The sequence below is a fragment of the Zootoca vivipara genome, chromosome 8, assembly GCF_965207765.1.
Source record: "Zootoca vivipara chromosome 8, rZooViv2.hap1.1, whole genome shotgun sequence".
In the NCBI taxonomy this organism is placed as follows: domain Eukaryota; kingdom Metazoa; phylum Chordata; class Lepidosauria; order Squamata; family Lacertidae; genus Zootoca; species Zootoca vivipara.
The window spans coordinates 44,289,699-44,314,342 of NC_142591.1; the positions used below are offsets into that span (position 1 = coordinate 44,289,699).

The 24,644-nt window shown below is 39.7% G+C and overlaps 1 protein-coding gene across 12 annotated transcripts in view; it reads right to left on the reverse strand.

Annotated features, from left to right (window-relative positions):
• Positions 1-24,644, reverse strand: part of ZNF521 (zinc finger protein 521) — a 290,508-nt gene that overhangs the window by 132,148 nt on the left and 133,716 nt on the right. For 10 of the 12 annotated variants that reach the window (XM_035125723.3, XM_035125714.2, XM_035125716.2 and 7 more), the window contains one exon: positions 14,319-14,403. In XM_035125723.3, coding sequence (XP_034981614.1) covers positions 14,319-14,403 — 85 coding nt within the window. The remainder of the gene's footprint in view (positions 1-14,318; positions 14,404-24,644) is intronic. The other 2 variants (XM_088675419.1, XM_060277869.2) reach the window with 1 other exon arrangement.

Sequence of the window (24,644 nt, forward strand, 5' to 3'; positions counted from 1 at the left end):
GTGGGGACCGTAGTTGAGAGTGTGATGTACAGTACAGAGAAAGGAATCATCAGCCACAATGTCCCAGGGCTCTATCCATTGAGGACTTCTCAGCCTCTGCTTAAAGAGTGCATTTAATTGACTGATAGACAGTAGCTTCTTTGTTCACAGAAGACAGCGAAGTAATGGCAGCTTGAAAATCGTACCATCTACAGGGCCTCCCGAGACTAGTAACAGGGGGATATGTGTCAGGAATAAATAAATAATCTAATTATTAAGCCACTTCCTGTCAAGTTAACTCCAATTTGTTGGCTTTTGAAGGCAACAAAACGAGGCATTTTTCCTCATTATGCTTCTCTTTTTATACCACTGGTAATCACAGGCGGATTAAAGGGTGCCTGATTGGTTTTTTTGTCAAGGAACTGAGAAGCAGCCAACAGTATAGAAAAACAGAGTTGGGGTTAGAAGAAATTTCATGCTTGTCTCCTTTCCAGCTCCCTAACAGCCCACACTGCTGCCCCATACAGTGCCGCCAGCTGTACAGCAAATGTGTACCCCTCCAACTGCGGCCTACCAGGCCACAAGCTCCATCCTGAGAGCTGCGAGATGCCTCACAATCTTGGCAGGTAGCTACTGCTGTCATAGGCATAAAATTCTAAAGGTGACCTACGAAACCCTGTTAGCTAACCAAATGCAGCAATATGAGCAGCTGAAGTGGAACACGCGCTCTCTCTCTCCCTCTCTGCCCTGTTTGTCTTCCATAGAAAGCATTTACTGGACCTCGGGAACAACAAGAAGCAATTTAAAAATTACCTGCAACACAAATATTAAGGCAGGTTTAATTTTTTTGCCTTGAAAGAGAATTTGTTTGCATTTCCTAAAATATACATTCTGCATAATTAATTTTCAAAAGAACCCTGCCAAAATATGTCCTGGGAACCTACAGTGTAAACAACTTGCAGGAAGGAAGGAACAAAGAGGAAAGCTGACTCAGTACCCTTGAATGTCTTGTAATAACTATGCCACCATACAGCACCCTGTTTATTGTAACTTAAGAGATTCTTGTATTACAGGTGCAATTTCCCTTAGACTACTGATTTACAGTAGTTACTTCAGTTAAAAAAGAAAATGGAATTTGTACTTGTACAACAACTTGAATCAAGTGTATATAAAAGTACAAATGAAACAGTCATTTGAAAATGGTAATTGACTCCTAATGACAAAGATCCACAAACAATTCACTACCCTCTGATTTTAAGGGGGCTTCTGGAGTTAGTGGATTGGAGGGTATCCTTAAAATGCCCATAATTAATAATATATTGGAATTTCTTCATTGTTTCTTTTTAAACAGTGAGGGGTTGAAGTTTTTATGTTTTCAAAAAACAAACAACCATAGCAGTCTTTTTAAAATGTGTTAAATTTTAGCCATTTATAAAAATGTTTTTTTACATCTTAAGGGTGGTATCCAGCTAAATCATACCAGTGTAGAGACATTGAAATCAATGTACTTAAATTAATCATGACTTGCTGAATCTACTGATTTCAACATATCTGAGTATGACTTAGTCAGATACTACCCTAGAAATGTTTGTGGTGCATATAAATGGATTTTCATTTTATTCGTAGATAAATGAATGATATATGCATTTTTATTAGTTTCATAGGCACTTTATATTTGTGCATATGAAGCAGACATGAGGATTTATTGACACATATCTCTGGAACCATCAATGATAAATAGGTTAGATTCACAAATGATCTGTATTAACGAAAAGAAAATCGAGGAAAATGTATAAAGAGAAAATCGTTTGTTTTCAGCTTTTTTATTCCACTAGCATCAAGATTTCAGGTGAAATCAAAGCTGTCTATAAACAACAAAATATTAACAAAATAATGCCTTTGATCCCCGGATCAGTTGCAAAGGTGGAAAAGACATTTTTATAATCAAAGTACATGCAAGAGTTCTCCTCCAGTAGGCTGTATGAAAATAGGGCTTTCGGGGTGGCAAAAGATTTTAAAATGCAGAGTGTACAAAAAAAATGGTGCTTGCCCTTTTTGAGCTCATTTTGCAATTATTTTTGGTTAAATTGTGCAGATAATTAAAACCTATTCATATTTACTGTCTGCTTCATTGGTACTCTGAATCTGCTTTTCAGTTACAGTCTGCAAATTCCCTCTTTGCACAAATTCATACTAGGCAGTAACACTTCATTTTACATAAGTTTTATCTGATGTCCCCACACAGAGCTGCCAGCTGTACAGCAAATGTGCAGCATGCAAACTGAGGCCTACTAGGCCACAGGCTCCATCCTGTGATCTGTTCGGCACCTTGCTGTCATTGGCAAGCGTTCCTTGCTATCAGTGCAACTGTCTCTCCACACTACACAGAACTTAGAATCATCTGATTATTAGAATTTGTGGTCCACATTCCATTTTATCCTTTATTTAATCTATCCCCAGATCACACATTTGTTTAAATGTTTTGGCTGGTTTACAAATCATGCAGCCATCTGCACAGTAGGTGTAACACCGTTTTTTAGACAAAAGTTACATTGCAAATCAACAAAGATAAAGTCATTCAAAAGGCTTTGGTGTTTGTTATTCTGCCTGGTTTGCTTGGACCAACTATAAGAAATAAATAGAATTATCTGTAAATCGATGAACATCTATGAAAAACAACACCCAGCAGAACAGAGAGCTTGCTCCATTACCTACGTTAATTTCATGACAGCTGAGGAGAGATGACCTGGCCCACTTCTCATCTCTCCTGTACAGATGGCTATTAAAGAGAAAGTATCCCTTTTGTATGGTCCATGTAGAAACCCTTTATGAGCTTTTCAAATACGCCAGCATTGCCCACATGAGGGTAGCTTTCTGTTAGTATTAAACAAAGCAGATTTCATCTCCTTTTCTCCTCAGCTTCTTCTCGTGAAATAAACCAAAAATGAACCTAATTTAAAACCCAATCTTGAATTGTGGATTTTACACCTATATCCCTAATGTTACTATTACATTTTTGGAAACGTTATGAAAACAATTTGTATAAAAATGCAACACATAAGTAACTTTCCCATGTTAAAAGCGATATACTGTATAGTGTTTCCACTCTTTTACCCCAAACCTCTTTCCTTGGCACAGAATCTAACAAATTTGAATGTATACACCAAGCATCCCCAAAATTCGGCCCTCCAGATGTTTTGGACTACAATTCCCATCATCCGTGAACACTGGTCCTGTTAGCCAGGAATCATGGGAGTTGTAGGCCAAAACATCTGGAGGGCCTCAGTTTGGGGATGCCTGCTATAGACACACGTGTTTTGTTTTGTTTTAAATTCTGCAAGTTATATTATTTGGGAGCTGACACACTCCCCCCCCCCAATTCAGTCTAACCTGAAAAGCAAGGGGAAACCTTGTCTGCACTGAACTGGAGAAACATATACCTGCATGTTGGTGTGCTGAGGTTGAAAAAATGACTCCAGGTGGAAAGTGGAAGTTACCCCCTAGTCTCCTAGCTCTCTGTCCAGAAAGGGAAGTCTGCAACTCTTAGTTTGATTTCTTCCTCCTATAAATTCCTTCTTCCTGATGTCATAGGACAGACCCAAGTGGGGATGTATGGACCAGCCTAAGTCTCTTGCATGCTAGTTCTTCCTATAACAAGCTTTCCTCTATGAAAGAAAGCACCTTTCCCCCACTCTGCTTCCACACCCCGCAAGCTTTGCCTGTCCAAACCTTCAGCAACTGACCTCACCTTGCTTTTTTGAGTTACCGTTTTGCCTTGCTCTTCAGGACCAAACAATATGTGTTCATGTTTTTTAAATGCATGTTTTCAGCTATAAAGGTGGGTTTATAAATGGTGGGTTACCATTCCATACTAAAAAGGACCGCATGGGACAGGGGAGCATATCGTGCTTTACCTTTGCCAGGTCACTATTGGATTCAGAGCCCAGGCTGGGAAAACAGCCCAAAGCAGAAGAAAGTGGCAGATTAAGGGGAGAGTGGGGTGTGTCTGTTTTGCTCCTTTCCCTGGTATTTATTTTAGTCTACCCTACTTTATAGCTAAACAGGCAAGGGCATGATGGGTAAGCACATACTCATCAGGTTTGACCCTCAGTCCAGCCCCTCAGCCTAACTATGCAAAGATCAAGATTCTCTCTCTCTCTCTCTCTCTCTCTCTCTCTCTCTCTCTCTCTCTCTCTCTCTCTCTCTCTCTCTCTCTCTCTCTCTCTTCTAGCGGTCATGGAATCCCTCCAGTGAGTGACACAATTGTGTGGCTGCAAAAATGAGCGCTTTTATTTGCCTTGTGAAAAAGCATGCCATGTCTGTTAAGCATGGAGTGTGTTAGAAATGTGAAGGAAAGGAAACAAATCAAATACATATTTTTTAAAAAGTGTGATAATTGATTTTTATGTTTGACTAATCCCTTTCATGAAAGAAAACAGCAGAAGTAATTCAGCAATGTGAAAAGTTTGAGGCTCGCGGAGGCAGGGGGAGTAAATATAACTTATATGTAAGGATGTGGGAGGAATCTGTTCAGTCTGCTTTTCAGAGCAGACTGACCTGAATCAGAATGCAATTGCCAGTTGGATTATTCATTTCCCTGGCTGCAGTGCACCCCAAAATATATATTTTGTATAAAACAATGTATAAAATGCACATTTAGGGGGGTGCTTCGAAAAATGTGTATTTAATGGTAAGAATAACTACAAGGTGCTTAAATGTTACATTTGGATTTTTCATGCATTCTTTTGGGAAATCACCTGAAAACAGGCCAGGACAAACGTACGATTGAGCAAAGCAAATTATATAGGGCCAGGAAAGAGCAGTGATGAATTGCAGTGGGAGAACTTTGGACTTGGTTTTTTAAAGGGATACATTGGGTCAAGGAGCTGGTTTCAGCTTTAAGTTTATCCATGGTTAATGATATTCACACATGGACCGATGAGTGGATAAGGAGACAAAATCATAAGCATATTTGTGAGATACTGTTACACATTAATAGCCAGTGAAAAAATTGCTCTTGTGATCCTAGAAGATGTTATACTTTCCTCGTTATATTGTATTTTTATTCAACTGGTTTATCCAATAGGTGTCAAAAGTTATTTTGCTGTGTCATATGTCTATTGAATGCAAGACAGTAGAGAACCCAGATTATAGTGTTTTTATATTGCCAGTGTCTTGAGCCACGTTGCAGACATTGGCACAGTTCAGGAATAAAAGGAAACCATGGTTAACCCACCATGGTTTCCCCTTATAAGTTCAAGTTCATGCTGTTCCCTGACTCCTTCATTAACGTACATGAGCTCAAAATTTCTGCTCTCTATTTCAAATTAACCACAGGTCCCTACTACACTGAAACTTGGGGAGCTGTGTTTTGCTTAAATTATGGCTTGGAAAAAATATATGGTTTGATATTCCACAGTTTGATAAACCACAGTTCCTTGAGTTTGGGTATCATGAGTAATTACAGTTGGGTCTAAAGTGCTGGCTAAAGCTTTCAGTCTCTTCTCGACACACATGAAGCAGGAGTATGAGACCCTGAGTCTCATATATGGTTGTTCTTGTAATTGGAAGCAATGCTTTCCTGATATGTCTGAGCTCACCCAATGAGTAACCAGGAAGGTCCCTACTGGCATCACTGGTGGGTCTTGAGTGATACACTGCTCCCTTTTGCAAAACTTATTTTACTTCTTAAAAACATTCAGTATTTGCTGCCAAACAGGCTGTAGCTCCCACTGTATCTGAAAGCGCTCTAGCTACTTAATCTACAGTGCCATGGCAGAGTGATGGTACTCACCTGACCTCTGGCAAGCTGTGTCGCTGCTACTTACCAGGAGATAGAGGAGGGGGGCAAAGGAGGAAGCATGGTCAGTATGGTGCAAATGCACCAGCAGACTCAATCCAGTGCTAGATTTAGACCTCGTCTCCCCCCCTGCATTGCCCTAGCCCTTCGACCTACTGGTAAGCAGCAGCAGCAGCAGCAACACAACCAACTGGAGGTCAGTTGCGTGCCACTGCTCCACCTTGCCAGCTGCTACTGATAATTGGTATAAAACGATGCTCAGATTTTAGCTTACAACTTAAAACAAACATTAATGATTACATTGAAAAAATATTGATGGCCAAGTGAACATGCTATTACTGCAATTGTTTTATATCTACTGATATAAATACACACACACACAAATTACTTATACAAAGGGAAGGGATGTGGAAGGGATGGGATAAAGTTATTTTTTAAAAAGCTCAGCATATCTCATCACCCAAACTTTATTCATAATTTTTATTGTTATAGGACTATAGGTTGGTTTTGATAGTCAATACAAACAGCAGAGAATCTCAAAGTCTGTGACTTCCCCATCCCCTTTTATAATTCCCTTTGTCAGTCTGATCAGCCCTCAGTTGTAAATGTGCTTCTCTGTTGTGCACAGCCAGCAGCTTGCAATTTTGCTCCCTGCATTTTATGAAACAGTTGTCTGTGGCTCTTTGGAGATTCATGTGCTAGCTACAATGCCAACCTCCATGGTGCTGGAGCTTTCCTTCTGACTAAAAAAGGATAATTGGCAGCTGGTAATTATTGGTCAAAAATTATCAGACTGAAAAAAATTAAGCCTTTACAAAATAGTTCCTGGCAATATCACTTTGCATTATCTGATGCCTAATAGGGCTTTATTCTGAGCACTTACAAATTTGCACTTCAATTGTTGGGTCTCATAACTTTATATGGAAGATTCCTTTCACTGTGTTAAAAAGGCAGGAGTTTGATTCTCATCCATTTCATCTCTGAGTGTAGTAAGGAGAGAGGGCGTAAGAGGGAAGCTTGGGGGGGGGGACATAAAGTAAAAGTCACTGATCTACCTTTTTCCAATAAAAAAAATCAATTCAAAAATAAACACTTCTGCCTATGCCCGAACTCTCACTTATATGATACATCTTTTTTAAAAGAAAAAAATAACAAACTTTCTGCACAAATAGATAAATAACGCTAGCTTGGAACCACCAGCAAAATTGAACAAATAGGAGTGTGCTAACTGAAAATTCAGGACATGGTAAGATTACTGCAGAACTACAGCATTCTTACATTAAAATGACCTTAGATAAGCAGTATTGTAGCATTTCACTTTGAAAAATTATATGGAGTAAATATTGATTTAAATATGCTTATTTCTGTTTTGAAGTAACTTGAGTCGTAGAACATGGAATAGTCTTCAAATCATATAAATCAATGGAACATGGGTGCAAATCAAATTTGCATAAGCTGCACGGGGAAAATACAGGCTAATTTGGAGTTCCGCATAACAGAAGAAGTTTAAGGGTTCCATTGAACTAAGTCATATTGAGAGCAGACGCACTGAAATCAATGGACTTTGTAATACAATGCAATACAACACAATATATAAAATATAATTAAAATCATACAGCATCCAGAGTGATGCATTTCAAATGCTACAACTGGCAGTGGTCTGCCAAGGGCCTCAGCAACGTTCAAGTGGTACATGGGGGAAAGTGTGAGAACCACTGGCCAACAGACAAGATACTGCATTTTCATTTTTTGCTTTTTGATGTCGTTTTGCTTCTAATGCCAGCTGAAATCATTCAGGCATTTACAAGATGTTAGAGTCTAGACTGGGTACTAAGATGTAGTTGGCTGTGTCTTAGAGGCTGTTGCTCTAATAATCTGTTTTACGTTATTTTGCTTTATTGTATGATTGTAATTATTAAACATTTGTGATGGTTTTAAATTGTTTATTATACACCATCCTGAGTAGATTGGGCTAAATATTTTAAATGAACACACACACACACACACACACACACACACACACACACTGAAATAATTCTTCCACCAGCCACATTTCTGCCAATGAAAAATATTGCCTATCTTGTTTGAAAGAATAAAGCAGTTCACAGTATGCTGGGAAGATAATGCACTTGGATTTAAAGTGATTAAGCAGCACTGACTTCACATTAAAATCCAAATGCTACAGCTTAATTGTAGATTTTTTATTTGTGCATAGCACTTTCTCCCAAGTTCTCAAAGGGTTTCCCATACATTATCACAGTAAACGTTAAATTAAATCTTTACAGAAGGGCAGCATTATAACCCCATGTTACAGACATTGGGAGAGGTGCAGAGGCTGGCGGAAATATGTTGCCTAAGGCCACCCAATGAGTACAAGACTGAGATGGAGTTGAACTATGGGCCTCCAGTCGCTTGGAGCCTGTGCTTCCTTGGTAAGAGCCCAAACTGAGGAAGGCATAAATGTTTTTCCATGAACACCTTCACCATGATTCTCAGCCCTTTCCTGAACAATTTCTTTAGTGATCGTTTGATAAGTTGGCTATTTTATCTCCTGAATGTTGGAAATTAGCATTATTTGCATTCTCTCCTGGTTCCAATTCTACCATTCCAAAATAAGTGTCCTCAAGGCAGCCATGCTGTCCTTTACCTGTCTTCTCTTATTTCTCTGAGCTTGGAAAGGGAAACATTATGTTTGTTCCCTGGATTGTAAGTCTCGTTTTTTTGCCCATGTGGGAACTGGAGAACAAGTTGCTTACATGAGTTGCAGTGTAGTGGAGGAAGATCAAAAGTTAAACCATAAAGAAAAAGGAATCTGAACGAAAGTTTGTTATGCCTCTGCATTTTTGTTATGCCACTGCACTCTTCTATATATTATGACACAATGCAGAATGTGCTCTTTCTTCCTTTTAGATGCAGGGCCTTTGACATGGTGCTGCTGATGGGTCCCCAACACAGGCAACCTGAATACTACAATGCTGTTGCATTTCATTTTTTATTTTTTAGCTTCTGCTGCCATTGACACTGCAGTGGCAGCAACATCACTGCCGGGCCTCCAGGGAGCATTTTAACAGCTGGTGGACAGAGGTGCCATTTTAAATGTAAGCCAATCTTGGCCCGCTAGATGTGAAGGCTCTTCACCACCTTCATTCATCCAAAATGCAAAGACACATAATTCATTAATGTAGATAATGTATACAATTGGTGATTGCATTTATATCCCACTTTTTTCTCCAGTGAGCACACATGGTTCTCCCTCATCTTGTTTAATCCCAACAACCCTGTGTAGTATGTTAGGCTGAGTCTCAGTGACTGGCCCAGGGTCACCCAGTGGCCGAGTAGGGACTTGAAACTTGGGTCTTCCAGGTCCTACTCTGACACTCTAACCACTAAATCACTCTAATTCTCTTATTTATACCACTTCTTATTTTGAAATATCAACACTGTTGATTTCAAATATCTTTCGGCTGAAGCATTACAATTTGAGTAACTTAAAACAGCAGGTGGCCATTGCAGATGGACCTGAACTTGGGTCCTGTCCAGCTGTACTGCTGCCCACCCACTGCCAATATAAGGGGACAGTGGTAAGTGGCGTTATAGGCAGGTTCTGATGATGCGCAGTCTTCTGAGCCCTGGGCGCCCTCAACCAGTGCCCACCCAGTAAGATAGCTGGTGCGAGGTCTGCTATTATAACAGTCTTTTTTGAAAGGTTCTCCAGAAGGTTCTTCTACCTGGTTTGTTGTAAATTATATTAAAGTCAGTCTTCTGTTCAACCTCTCTGCACCCCTCTGAAGCGATAAGCTCACATTCCCCATCTACCCTGTAGACCATTTGTGCTGACATGTTACATTGCCCTGACTAAACAGAATGCTCATTAATATGCTGTACTTAAGAGTCAGTGTAACAGAGTGACTAGATCACATATTCTGGATGTGGGAGACCAAGGTTCAAAACTCTGCTTAGCTGAAGAAAAGCTCTTTGGACTTAGCATTAGGCAGCCTAGAAGGTGGTTGTCAGGCAAAGCCTCTGATCCGAGGTCCTTGAAGGAGATGATACAAACCACATTACAAAAGCATAGTTTAGAGAAATAGTGGAAAGATAAACAAACAAACAAACAAAAGCCAGAAGTCTAGAAACTCTCAACTCTACATGGGTGTGATATGTCAGCAGCTCACTCAATAATTAGGACGGCAATTTTTTAACCAGAGACTTTGGGTTCCCCCTTCGTTTCTTCTCACCATGCATCCTCAATGCAGCTCCAGAGGGCTGCAGGACATTCTGCAGGGGTGAGGAGAGGAGGAGGAAGTTCCCTTGAGGAAGCAGAATGGCAACGTTGGATGTAATCCGTTGGCTTTTTCTTTCTCGTTTGTTGATATAAACTCTATTATCAGTTAATGTGCTAAAATAACATTTATAGACTCCCTGGTCCCAGAAACAATATATGGATTTGTCCGTTGTGTTTTCATTTACCTTTATTTATATGACAATATTGTGTGTCATACATATTAAATCACACATATCCCTCTTTTTCATTAGTTAATGTTTAGGGATAGACCTGTTGGCAGCACTCTTTTAATTCTAGTGTAATCTTGGTAACATCCCGGAAATGTAAAATAATGTAAGGAAAGAAGAGCCAGTGGTGGGGGTGGAAAGGTAATGGTGGCACAGAGCAAAAATAAAAATAAAAAATAGTACCATGTGGAACGAGTCCTAGCATGTAAAATCACTAAAAACTCATTATCCTGTATTCAGGTTTTCATACACTCTCCAAAATAGAACTATTACAGATTGTTAATTCTTCCACATCCTTCTTACTCAAGATGCAATATGGGTGTTTTTAATCAGGAATGCATATCAAACACTGACATCCAGCATTACTTACAGTAAATACATATTATCAAAGCATGTTCTGCAAATCACACTGTACTTTGTGTGATAGAATCTCCCCCCCCCCCTGCTTTCTGGAATGTTTTTATAGCAAGCCCACTATGGTTATGGCATGAAGCAGTATAATGCATGACAATCAGGCAGGGGAAAGCACCTCTTTCCCATTCTATGTTATCAAACTTTTAAGACTATAAGGTATGTGGGGCCAATTTCAACATTAGCATTTTTTGTTTTCACAACTTGCAATGAAAATCCTTACTGCTGGAAAAAACATTTTAACTATGTCTACTCACATCAGATCTGGCTATGGCAAGAATCCTAAAAGTACCTTAGCACACCAATTTCAAGCACATAGGCACAAATTCTCCTGAAGTTACAATGGGAGTGACTCCTATGAACAAAATTTATAACAACAGAAGCAACTTCCAATGTTCACTCAATTCTGATTTACCCTCTTTTAAGTCACATTGCAATCTGGCCTGGTCTAGCTTTACCTGCTATAGAAGAAAACATCGTTCTCTATCAAATGATTATAGGCAGGTGAAAAGTGGGTGGGAAGTAAACATACCCTACGAGACTGCCTTACATTCCAGAATAATCTCTTGTCCACACAAAGAAGTGACAAACTTCTCATTGTCAAATGTTCTTTATCTGTTGCTTGCTGAATACCTCATTAAAACATTGAGATCCAGCTGAAGAAATGGGAAGAGTTGTCTCTGTGTGTTTTTGCAGCTCCCAACAAACTATTTTCAGCTATAAATTCTAACTATTTTCAGCTATAAATTAGTACTATTTTCATTCCAAGTGAAGTTTTCTAAATCATCCCCTGAAAATTACTATGTATAAGCGCAATGACTGGCAAAATGACTTCTGCTCCTTATTGCTCTGGTACATTTCAGGAAGCAATGCCACAGAACAATGTTTCCTAGTCTTTTTGAGCTAAACTGATTACACTTTATTTCACTCCCAAATCCAGTACCAGCCACGTGTACCAAACTAATGCTTTTAATTCTGTGCTACAGCCTGCTGCTGCATGCAGGGAACTATGGGACACTAATTTAACACTGTTCATGAGTAGCCATCAGTTGCAGGGAGAAGGTCGTGAAGGCCAAAGCTCAGAATGTTATCAAATTCGTAAGAGAGGTTATAAGTAATTTTAAAAGGTTTATTTGGCTATGTTTGAAGCAAGAGGAAGAAGAACAAGTAGTAGGTCCTCTACCTGGAGAAGACGGAGAAATGCTATTGGGTGACAGTGGAGCTGTTCAACACCTACTTTGCCTCGGTCTTCAGCCAAAAGGAAAGCACAGCTCAACCTGGTAATAACAGAATGAACGATGGAAAGAGGGAGCTGCAGCCCAAGATAGGAAAAGAAGTAGTAAGGGAACACCCAGCTACTTTAAATGAATCAAATATCCAGGGCCTGATTAGCTACACCTAAGGGTGCTAAAGGAACTTGTGGATGTAATCTCAGAGCCTCTGTCTATAATCTTTGAGAATTCTTGGAGAACAGATGAGGCCCCTGCAGACTGAAGGTAGGCAAATGTTGTCCCCATCTTCAAAAAGGGATGGGGGAGAAGACCCAGATAACTACCGAATGGTCAGCTTGCCATCAATAACGGGGGAAAAAATCAGTTGAGAGTGAGCCATTGCTGCAGCAACATCTGGTAGGCTCAGTTCTACTACTACATTATTCATCTCCTCCATCCTGCTCATTCTTTTAAATCTGGAATTGCAATTACCTACAAAATCATTTCTACTAAACTCTGCGCGTTGCATTGCTCCTTTGCAGGATTTTCTGAAGCTTCTTGCCTTCCATTGTGTGGAATTTTGGGAAGAAAACACTGAGCGGGACAGGATTGTCCCTGACAATCATGCTGCATAAGAAGTGTTCACAGCCCTGTTAGGCCTTATCCAGGAATGAAATTCTTGATAATACAGCAGCAGTGATTCCTGCTACTGGGTCACGTGGGCCAATCTGAGTGGGTCCTAACTTTAGCAAAGGTGAAGTAGGCCACCTCAAGCCTCTGACTTGGAGGCGCATTGAAGAGAAGTAAACTGAAAGTTACGGTAGCTTATATCCAGTACACATCCTACTTAAGGATCCTACCGGTACTAACAGGTCCATTAATTTAAGTGGCTTTATTCTGAGTATAATTTAGTTGGTTACTTTATTATTAACTTTTTTATCACCATGTCATTTGGACTTTCTTGCACAAACACTAAATTCCTTTGACCATAACTCGCTTATATTGCCAGTGCAATTGTTTTTTAACAGATACAGACATAATGTGACTCACTAATTCTATTTTGACTTCAGAACATTCATTAAAAAAATTAAAGCTCACATTTAACTCCTGAAAACTTTGTTTTACTGAATTTTACTTTTATGTATTGACAGTATGATTCTAAGGTTTCTAAGATAATTTGGCTTCAATATGATTTACTCTCTAGTAAGCTTGTTTAGGATGAAGCCAACGGTTTTTTTAAATAAATAAATAAATAAATAAACTACAACAGCTGGAGAAGAAGCATATTAAATTAACCAACAACCTTTAATAAATCTGACAAAATTACATGAGAACATGTGTAAAAAATAGTTTAGAATATCAAGCCAGAAATTAAGTAACTTTTGTACAACAGCTCAAAGGAAATAGGTTTTGAATAAATGAACATGCATCTATAGAGCTGTATGCTGATATGAATCTCTCTGCAAGAAGTTCCAATATTTCTAAAACATTGAAACAAATACTGTAGCAGTACAAAGTCAATGATTCTAATGTCTGCTCTTTGCCAAAGGAATTTCTTAGAAATAGGCAGTAACAAAAGGCAATATTGTTTTATTAGCAGGCAAAAGATGTGCTTGATAAATTTAATTGGCTTGCAAAACGCTTAGTGTTATTACTAAGTGGTAACCAAATTAAAAACATTATAAATATAACCCGGGGGAATAAGCAAATAATGGCAAAATATGATGATTCAAAGAAAATGCTCAGTGTTTCATATGGTATTTCCTAACTTCAGCCATATTATAAAAGCAAATTACCATTAGAAATGGTGACTGTAGACTCTAAATACTATCAATAACAGTGCTTGAGCTTTGACTCAATTAAATATATTATTTCATTTTGTATGAACCCATTCTGGGTTGCTTTCAAGCTTTTAAATACTATGTATATCCCTGTTTTATGGCCATTTGAATTATTTAGGCTTCATCATGACAAAACTCACAAATTCTGATGTTGGTACCAAGGTGCTTGAGCAGCACTCGGTAGTGTCATTAGCATAATAACTTCTGAAATTAAAACCTGTCTAAAACTCTGTGGAAAGCTAACAACCAGTTCATTAACCATTCCTGTTAGTTGTTTTCAATAATGCAAAAATGATTAGAAGTTTAATTTGTTAATCACCTGTGTTTTGACTGGCAGTAGTATATGAATCTCTGCAGAAGTCTAAACTAGCCCTTGCAGAAAATAAAACATGCTAATGCTTTATTAGGCCTAATAATATTCTTTTTTTAAAAAAAATCTATCACACCTGGGTAAATCATTGACGGTTGCACAATTAATTTCTCCTTAACTCTGTTTAAATTTACAGGCAATGAGAATACAGCTAGGAGAGTCTATCTATCATCAACAAGATTTAATACTTCACTCACCAATCATGTGATTTGCAACATGAACCTGGATATCCCACTCATTGTAGAAAACCATCTGGCACTTGATGCACTGATAGGTCTTCTTCTAGAGGAAACAACAATGGAAAGTATTAATTAAGCAAGCAGGCACATAAACTAATTCTCATAACAATTATGAAAAAAAATGAGCAAGCTAAAAATGTGGACTTACTAAATATTAGTATAAAATCAGACACCATATCTCCCCCATTTCTCCTGTTTTGCCGGTCTTATAGCTCACTAGACATAAGTCACATCCACTGCAGTTGGATGTCTACTTATGCATCATTAGAAAAGAGAGAAGGGGATACAATTTTGCAAAGGCTTTTCTATCTAAAAAGGTATCCGCACAAAGAAAACTAGCACACCAGTGAAGATTCAGTCAAGCTGACATGCTAGATTTCGAAATGCTTAGAAGTTGTTCTGTTGCCAGTGGTCTCTTACATTCAGCTGGTAACAAGGATTGGTTTCCCAAATATTAAAGAACCCATAGCACATTTCTGCACTTGATCATACATCAAGACAAATGGAGAAAGTTTCTCCTTAATACTCTGCAGAACGAATCCAGATGACCAGCTTACCAAGTGGTCATTGCACAGTGTTATGAGATATGGATTGGTAAATTATATTCATCCAATGTCACATGACTGCCCGGGTTAATGTGTGTTTTGTTCTGCTTCTTATCTAGGATTTCCATACCTCCTGGGGGAATTAGGATCGATCTCAATATGGCCAATTTCTTTTCGACTGGGAAGCCCCCAAACCATTTTCCAACACCACAGCTCCTACGCTGCAGTAAGATGCACAAAATGTGTCAAATATCCACAACCCTGCTCTTAGATTGCTCTGACTGATGGAGCCTTGAAGGACATTATATTAGTACAATGCATGTCCAGCCGACCAGCAAATGTCAGGACCCCCGGTGGCTGTTGCCAGCCTTACATGGCTGCTAGTCAAACAGCTAACAGGGGACATGTAACTTCTTTTTATGTATGCGTTCTTACTGTAGTGCATTTCATTTGAATATTAGTTCACCATCTTTCCCAAAGAGGGGGTGTATGCTTGTTTAGGGCACAGGTTGAGTGGAAGAAACCGTCTTTGTAATCTGTAAATGCTGTGTGCAATTCAATGGCATATTCTTCATAGAAAGAGAGCTCCGTGGCTGAGTGGGGACTGGAATTCTGGTCTCCTAAGTCCCAGACTAACACTCAAATCACTACACCACACTGGTTTAAGCTATGTACCTGACACTAAAACTGAAGAGACATAACTTGCTGATCTTAAATCAGTGCACGGTCCTGCCACTTTCATCCGCATAGCGCCAAACTATGATCTGGCATTACTTCTGACCTTGTGTCTAGTTTTAAGAATTACTGGTAAACGTCAACAACCACAGAGCTTATGACAGTTACTGCAACACATTCCTGTTCAAGTCAAAGATTATAAAACTAGAACCTTAATACCTGAAATGTGCAATATCTGAGTAATTTATAGTATTCCCATAAAAATCCCAAAGGGAAATCTCAGAAAATTACATTTACCAGTAAATCTCAAAGCTAACTCAGTGCCTTCAATAAATGTCTAAATGTCATCTTCATTTCCATCGTAAATGTCTAAATCTCATCCTCATTTCTATCATTTACCAGTGAAGGACATTTATAAGCCCTGGGACACAAACATCTGACATTTCCGGCTGGGCCTCCAAAAATCTTGAGAATTGCAAGTAAATATCAAGATCCACCAACTTCCATTTGCCAAAGCACATAAACCCCATTAACTTCATATTTCTAAATTTTTCAATTGCATACTTGCTCATTTACAACAACTGTAATTGTTAGTACTGTAGTTTATGAAAACTACATAATATTGACGTCATATAGAGAAAGTGGTCTGTCGAGATCAAATCTAGGCTGCCCTTTGTGAAGAAAGTGGTCTGTCGAGATCAAATCTAGGCTACCCTTTGTGAAAGACAGTTATTAATTTTGCTTTTAATATAGAAATATATTCCATCTTAAACCCAAATGAATATTTTTGAAATATCAACTACAGATGAACTAAATTTTGAAAATTGTTTCTGCGGAGTATTTTCTACAAAAATGTATGTATGTTTATAAAAACCATTACACTACTTTAATAGTTCATATCATTTGCTTCAAGTGGCAAATACTTAGCTAGAAATAACTTTAGATGGACTGGTGCCTTAGAATAAACCCAGCTTTAATTTAATTTGGCGATGGATGGGAACCATTTATTTACTCTTTAAGGTGGCACTTGTAGGGATGTAGTCTATTACTTGATGCCGGTGCAGATTACAATTCAAGAGATTCATCACCAGTACCAATTCACTTCAGTTCTCACTTTGCCATTTTTAACCATTCCTGATCCAGTTCTTAGGTTATCAAAAATAATGTTATTGTTTACGTTCTTTTATGACAATCTGGGGGCTGGTTGAAAACTCAGTGAGCCCACTGAAGTATGCATCTTGCTTCAGGTTTAAGCGTGTTCTCCTTCATGGAGAGCACGTGTTGTGGTGGGGAAAAACAAGACATCCCCCTGTTGCTGGGCGGGTTAGTTTGGGTGGCCACAAATCTTATTGGGCACCTCTTGGTAATTGGGGAGAATTTGATGTTGAAGTTGCAATTTGCGACTGACGGCCAAGGGGCTATTTATTCCCTGCGCGCAGCGTTGAGCTGCCTCTTTTCGTTGCATGCATCGGATCACCCTCCCACCCTCCCTATATTTAGGGCTGTTTGTGTTGACCTTGCTATGCCTGTCATGGGGTCGTCTGCTTTGGAGCAGAGGCCTGGTAGGAATTTTTCCATTTGGGTGATTGGCCAGTGCCATTTGGTTTTTTGCCCAGTGCGTAGCAAAATGTAAGGTTGTGGTTAGGCACTGGTTAAATTTGGTTGGTGGAGGGGGTATGGTTGGCTATGCCTGCCCCTCCAATGCGGCTCCTGCAAGGGTATTCCGTTAAAGGAATCCAGGGGCTCGCCATGCTCTTGTCCGAACCCCTGCCAAGGGGCTAGGGCCACACAAGAGCCCCTGGGAGCATTTGGGGAGAGGAGAGGGCCTGGTACCTAGCTCTATTCTCTCCCCAAAATGTTTTCCCTTATTGACTTTCGCAGGCTTTTCACATTAAGACGTCAGACAATGACTGTGCTTTCATTGCGAGTTTGGCAAAATCACATGGAACCAAAAAAAATGAGAACTGGGTTAACGATAAAACAATGAATGTTAATGGTTGTTAATGGCTAAAATAGTCACTTGAACAGTGAATCAATTACAGAAGTAAATGTGAATACACATTTCAGCAGTACCCTTTTAGCAGACAGGTAAGATCAGATGTTGCCGCTGATGATGGTAGCTGAAGCTTAGTGGAAAAATGTTGTCATATAATTATTTTGTTAATTGTAAACAGGAAATCAGCAGAAAGTCACTACAAGCAAGCCTACTTCACAAAGAGTAGGAAAGTGGACTATGGATCAGTTTGATGCTTGGATCTGCTTGTAGCAAATTCCACCATCATCCCTACATAAGACATGTCAAGATGAGGAAAAATGTATTTCGGGTACCTGGGACTCCAAAACAGAACATGCCAGGTAGGAAAATTGCATCTACAATAGACTTTTAAATAACAACCATCAAGGCTGAGAGATTTATTGTGCCAAGTTCCTTAAAAGATGTTTTTGATGCTGACATGCAGGCCAGCACACATTGCGTAAATAACAATCACTCTCCCTTTTTTAACATTATTTCCCTTTAGAACTAGTTAGAAAATATTTCTTGCTCCCAGGTGCCTAACATTATATATGGCTTATTAGCATACCCCAGCATTACTCCTGATATGTGACTTTATTGAAAAACAAAGAAACGTAGACTTAATGGCTGGTCTTTTCTCTCGTTAGAACAGTAAAACATAGTGCATGTCGAGAATTGTCAACAGAAATTATGACGGATGAATACAATGACACAACGTACAAAGCTTCCCCCCCCCCCACTTTATTTGAAGCTTAATGATAGCAAGGAAAATCTCACTTGACAAAAACAACAACAACACAGCTCTTACTAGCCTCTTCAGAATGATCTGACATACTTTAAGATCAACACAGACGTCTTCTTTTATCATAAAACAAGAGACTGCTTTTGTCTCTGCTGCTAGATCAAACACTAGTTCTTTTTAGATTCCAAAGAGCTTCTAAAATGTTACTATCAACTTTTATTAAGTCAGCAATATACTTAACTAGACTTGTGTCGACGAACTTAAGATTTTTAAATGATCAAAAATGCTGTCATATTCGAACCTTGCAGAAGCAAACACAGCATTCTTATTTCCATCATTTTGTTTCTTTTAACAAAGCAGCAAAGGATTGACTTCTTCTGAAATCAGCAGTACACTTCTCATTTGAATGCCTGTCAGATCAGTCTCTAAAAGAAGTGGGTGTTGGCTACTGCAATGGTAGTTTTCTTTTCATTTTGCTGCTAGTCTCTCCATGCAGTGGTGCTACCTAACTCGTGTTGAAGAAAGGAAAGAGGTCAAATCTTAAGGCAATATATATTAATATTTTTATTAAGTGCAAATTTTAGTGTTTATTTACTTCCAAGATTCATAGACCACTTTTCACCAAACATGATCACAAAGCAGCGGAACAGGGAGTGTTCTTGCTTAGTGACGGCTTTGGAAAAGGAATATTATTTGGGGTGTGAAGGTTGGCAGGTATCTCATGGATGAAAGAAATCTGGCAGGTACATTAAGAAAAATGTGTTGGTTTAAAGGGCAACGTGGAAAAATATGAGTAGAGGAAAAACCAGGAAGCTCTTCAGCAACCTGAATCTGTGCTGTCACATGGACAGAGGCCCTGATCAGGAATACTATATAGCTAGAATGAGAACTACAATATAGGGTGAAGCAACGGCATCAAGATCCCAGGCAGTTTCTTTTGAAAGCAATAAAGTTAGCTTTGGTGTGGAAGCCAGAAGACCACTTTGTAAAGCTGCTTGCCTGCCAATAGTCAGGGGCCGTTAAGCTGGCGTTTCATCAGCAGAAGCTAGTGGTCATGAGATATTTTTTTTCCTGAATGAGCAATTTATCTGTAGGAGATGGGGCTTGACAGCAGGTCTCTGTAGGGGCATTTGTGTGAGGGGGAAGGAAAGGTGTGTGCAGAGTGAACTGAGAGAGAATCAAACAGAGAGCAGTGAGTTGGCTGAAAGTGAATCGCCCCTGGGTTGCAAGCACTCTCTCTGAGAATCAGATGTGGGGTTAGTGGAATTCTTGCCTGCTGAGGGAGTGTCAGTTTGCTTCTAATATGCTCCGCTTGTATATTTGTAAATGAACAGATATTGCAAAGACATCATAAGTCTCCAGTGCTCTCATTCAAACGAAATTAAACCCTGTAGCACTGCCCCTGGAAATTCTCACTATTTGAGGAAGTGCGAAGTGTGTAACAGTGTGATATCTTTGTTTAGGCTTATAAACAAGTATTACTAATTAATGATGCACATCTCAATCCTTCATTCAAAATTTGCCAAAGAAGTATGCAGTTTGCCTTTACTCTGTATGTTGGAGATAAAAAACCCCAATTCAAACACTGTGACTACAATTCTCCTTCCAAAATTAATTGTAAACTTATAAACTATTATGGAGCTCAAGTAAGAGATTGGCATAGATCCGTAACAGCCCATGGGATTTCCTCACTGAATGCGGTGGTATGTGGCTCAAGCCTAAAATTTCATATAGAAAACTACATAAAGGTTTTTCTCCCCCTTAAATACAACTGTGATGCTAACTCCTTGGACCACTGGGGATGGTAGCCAATGACTGAATTATAGCAGTTCATAAAACAGCTCATAATATTCCTGACCTGAAAAGTTAGGTGATGTTAGAAGGCCAATTCAGTGCTGTGGTCTAATATAAGAACTCCCAGCTTTCCCTCCGGTTTGGTGAACTTGCCACTGAGGGAGGAAACCAGTTCCATCCTCTGTGCCACCAGACCACCAGCACACAGCTTGTTTGCCCGTTCTTCACTAGAGCACTGCCACCACTCTCCAGCTAGAACATGCTCCCCATACAATCCCATCCTTGGGGCCGACCTCCTAATAAATTTTTTCGGAAGTGTTCCTCCAGACTGTTGCAATTTTGCAATAGGGATTCAATTGTTGTTGTTTAGTCGTTTAGTCGTGTCCGACTCTTCGTGACCCCATGGACCATAGCACGCCAGGCACTCCTGTCTTGCACTGCCTCCCGCAGTTTGGTCAAACTCATGTTCGTAGCTTTGAGAACACTGTCCAACCATCTTGTCCTCTGTCGTCCCCTTCTCCTAGTGCCCTCAATCTTTCCCAACATCAGGGTCTTTTCCAAGGATTCTTCTCTTCTCATGAGGTGGCCAAAGTATTGGAGCCTCAGCTTCACGATCTGTCCTTCCAGGGAGCACTCAGGGCTGATTTCCTTAAGAATTGATAGGTTTGATCTTCTAGCAGTCCATGGGACTCTCAAGAGTCTCCTCCAGCACCATAATTCAAAAGCATCAATTCTTCGGCGATCAGCCTTCTTTATGGTCCAGCTCTCACTTCCATACATCACTACTGGGAAAACCATAGCTTTAACTATACGGACCTTTGTCGGCAAGGTGATGTCTCTGCTTTTGAAGATGCTGTCTAGGTTTGTCATTGCTTTTCTCCCAAGAAGCAGGCGTCTTTTAATTTCGTGACTGCTGTCACCATCTGCAGTGATCAAGGAGCCCAAGAAAGTAAAATCTCTCACTGCCTCCATTTCTTCCCCTTCTATTTGCCAGGAGGTGATGGGACCAGTGGCCATGATCTTGGTTTTTTTGATGTTGAGCTTCAGACCATATTTTGCGCTCTCCTCTTTCACCCTCATTAAAAGGTTCTTTAATTCCTCCTCGCTTTCTGCCATCAAGGTTGTGTCATCTGCATATCTGAGGTTGTTGATATTTCTTCCGGCAATCTTAATTCCTGCTTGGGATTCATCTAGTCCAGCCTTTCGCATGATGAATTCTGCATATAAGTTAAATAAGCAGGGAGACAATATACAACCTTGTCGTACTCCTTTCCCAATTTTGAACCACTCAGTTGTTCCATATCCAGTTCTAACTGTAGCTTCTTGTCCCACATAGAGATTTCTCAGGAGACAGATGAGGTGATCAGGCACTCCCATTTCTTTAAGAACTTGCCATAGTTTGCTGTGGTCGACACAGTCAAAGGCTTTTGCATAGTCAATGAAGCAGAAGTAGACGTTTTTCTGGAACTCTCTAGCTTTCTCCATAATCCAGCGCATGTTTGCTATTTGGTCTCTAGTTCCTCTGCCCTTTCGAAATCCAGCTTGCACTTCTGGGAGTTCTCGGTCCACATACTGCCTAAGCCTGCCTTGTAGAATTTTAAGCATAACCTTGCTAGCGTGTGAAATGAGCGCAATTGTGCGGTAGTTGGAGCATTCTTTGGCACTGCCCTTCTTTGGAATTGGGATGTAGACTGATCTTCTCCAATCCTCTGGCCATTGCTGAGTTTTCCAAACTTGCTGGCATATTGGGTGTAGCACCTTAACAGCATCATCTTTTAAAATTTTAAATAGTTCAGCTGGAATATCATCACTTCCACTGGCTTTGTTATTAGCAGTGCTTTCTAAGGCCCATTTGACTTCACTCTCCAAGATGTCTGGCTCAAGGTCAGCAACCACACTACCTGGGGTGTACGAGACCTCCATATCTTTCTGGTATAATTCCTCTGTGTATTCTTGCCACCTCTTCTTGATGTCTTCTGCTTCTGTTAGGTCCTTACCACTTTTGTCCTTGATTATGGTAATCTTTGTACGAAATGTTCCTTTCATATCTCCAATTTTCTTGAACAGATCTCTGGTTTTCCCCATTCTATTGTTTTCCTCTATTTCTTTGCATTGCTCATTTAAGAAGACCCTCTTATCTCTCCTTGCTGTTTTTTGGAAATCTGCATTCAGTTTCCTGTATCTTTCCCTATCTCCCTTGCATTTTGCTTGCCTCCTCTCCTCCGCTATTCGTAAGGCCTCGTTGGACAGCCATTTTGCCTTCTTGCATTTCCTTTTCCTTGGGATGGTTTTCGTTGCTGCCTCCTGTATAATGTTACGAGCCTCCATCCATAGTTCTTCAGGCACTCTGTCCACCAAATCTAAATCCTTAAACCTGTTCCTCACTTCCACTGTGTATTCATAAGGGATTTGATTCAGATTGTATCTTACTGGCCCAGTGGTTTTTCCTACTTTCTTCAGTTTAAGCTGGAATTTTGCTATAAGAAGCTGATGATCTGAGTTACAGTCAGCTCCAGGTCTTGTTTTTGCTGACTGTATAGAGCTTCTCCATCTTTGGCTGCAGAGAATATAATCAATCTAATTTCGATGCTGCCCATTTGGTGATATCCATGTGTAGAGTCGTCTCTTGTGTTGTTGGAAGAGAGTGTTTGTGATGACAAGCTTGTTCTCTTGACAGAACTCTATTAGCCTTTGCCCTGCTTCATTTTGAACTCCCAGGCCAAACTTGCCAGTTGTTCCTTTTATCTCTTGATTCCCTACTTTAGCATTCCAATCTCTTGATTCTCTACTTTAGCATTGGGATTCAATTGCATAGCAGCAAATTCAGATTGCACAATGAAACCTTGTGCAAAGAAATCAGGATGAACGCTCAATAAACAGGTCATGTGGAAGCTACCCTTATTAGGAATTAACCAGTCTTTTTGAAAACTTCAGTAAAATCATGTGTACACTATTGAGCTGAAGTTAGGTACTTTTTAATCCCATCAATTTCAATGTTAGAGAGCTAAGAACGTCCTCAACCCATTAGGAAGTATTTAAAGTACTTAACTTTATGCCGAATTGTCCCCTATGCATTTAAAACCTGTCCAGGTCCACACTTAGGTTTGACAGTACTGGTATGGGACTAAAAGTTCAAATCATGCTGAAATGAAGGAAATAGTAAAGAATATAGAAACATACCCTCCAATATTCCACATGAGTGTTCAAAAGAAAATATCAAAAGACATCTGAACATCTATCGCTTTTGTTCAAAACTATTTTATCTATATTTCTTTATAACCCATTTATTCTTCTACTCATTCTTAATTCTTTTTTCTTCCCTCCGAATGCGGTCTTGTGAGAGAAAATATTAATCCTTCCCGGTTAAATTCTGCAAATCTTGTGTCTTCAAAATAAATGTTTTTATAAGGAGTTTAATGCTGTTAAGTACTTATATTGCATATTAATATTTTCTTTTGTATTGTCTCCACAGCTTTTTCAAATCCAAGGAAACTGTGTGCGTGTTGCACCCTCTTTCAATGCTTGCAAATAAACTTTGTAAAAATATTCATTCAATCAACATTTCTAGGCATGATCTCACTTTAGAGGAACTGTGCCCTTTATCTTTCATTAGATCTTAACTTTCTAGGTGTTCCTCTATTAAATTCTGATTAGCCTCTCTAGGAGCTTCTCCTACTGTTTAAACCAAGCTTTTAAAACATGTAATTTTCTGACTAATCCTCATGCTCACCTAAATGCCTACCTTAACATTAGCTATCCCTTAACCTGACAATAACTCTTCAGTTTCCAAAGCAAGAACGTACCTATTTAAGAGCTTCCTTTTGTCTAATATACTAATCCTAGGTATGCATAGTGATAGCGCATCCAGTTTTAACTGTTTTGCTTTGCTTTGGGAGAAGCTCAGAGAACTGTTATGAGAGGTCACATAAATGCAGTTAATAAATTAATCCTGCCTACGTGAGAGTAAAGGTAAAGGGACCCCAGACCATTAGGTCCAGTTGTGACCGACTCTGGGGTTGCGGCGCTCATCTCGCTGTATTGGCTGAGGGAGCCAGCGTACAGCTTCCATCCAGGTCATGTGGCCAGCATTACTAAGCCGCTTCTGGTGAACCAGAGCAGCACACGGAAACACAGTTTACCTTCCTGCCGGAGCGATACCTATTTATCTATTTGCACTTTGACGTGCTTTCGAACTGCTAGGTTGCCAGAAGCTGGGACCGAACAACGGGAGCTCACCCTGTTGCGGGGATTCGAACCGCCGACCTTCTGATCGGCAAGCCCTAGGCTCTGTGGTTTAACCCACAGCGCCACCCGCGTCCCTTACATGAGAGTAAGCACCATTAAATTCAAAAGGGCTTCTTTCAGAGCAGAGTAGACACCAAAACCAAGAAAACTGGCTTGTTCATGTTGCTACCTTCCCTTAACAAGCTATTGTTTGTCAAACCAATTAAAACAAATGAGACTGGTTTCTTTTCATGGAGTTTATGGCTCTCCTCTTCCATATTTTATCCTCA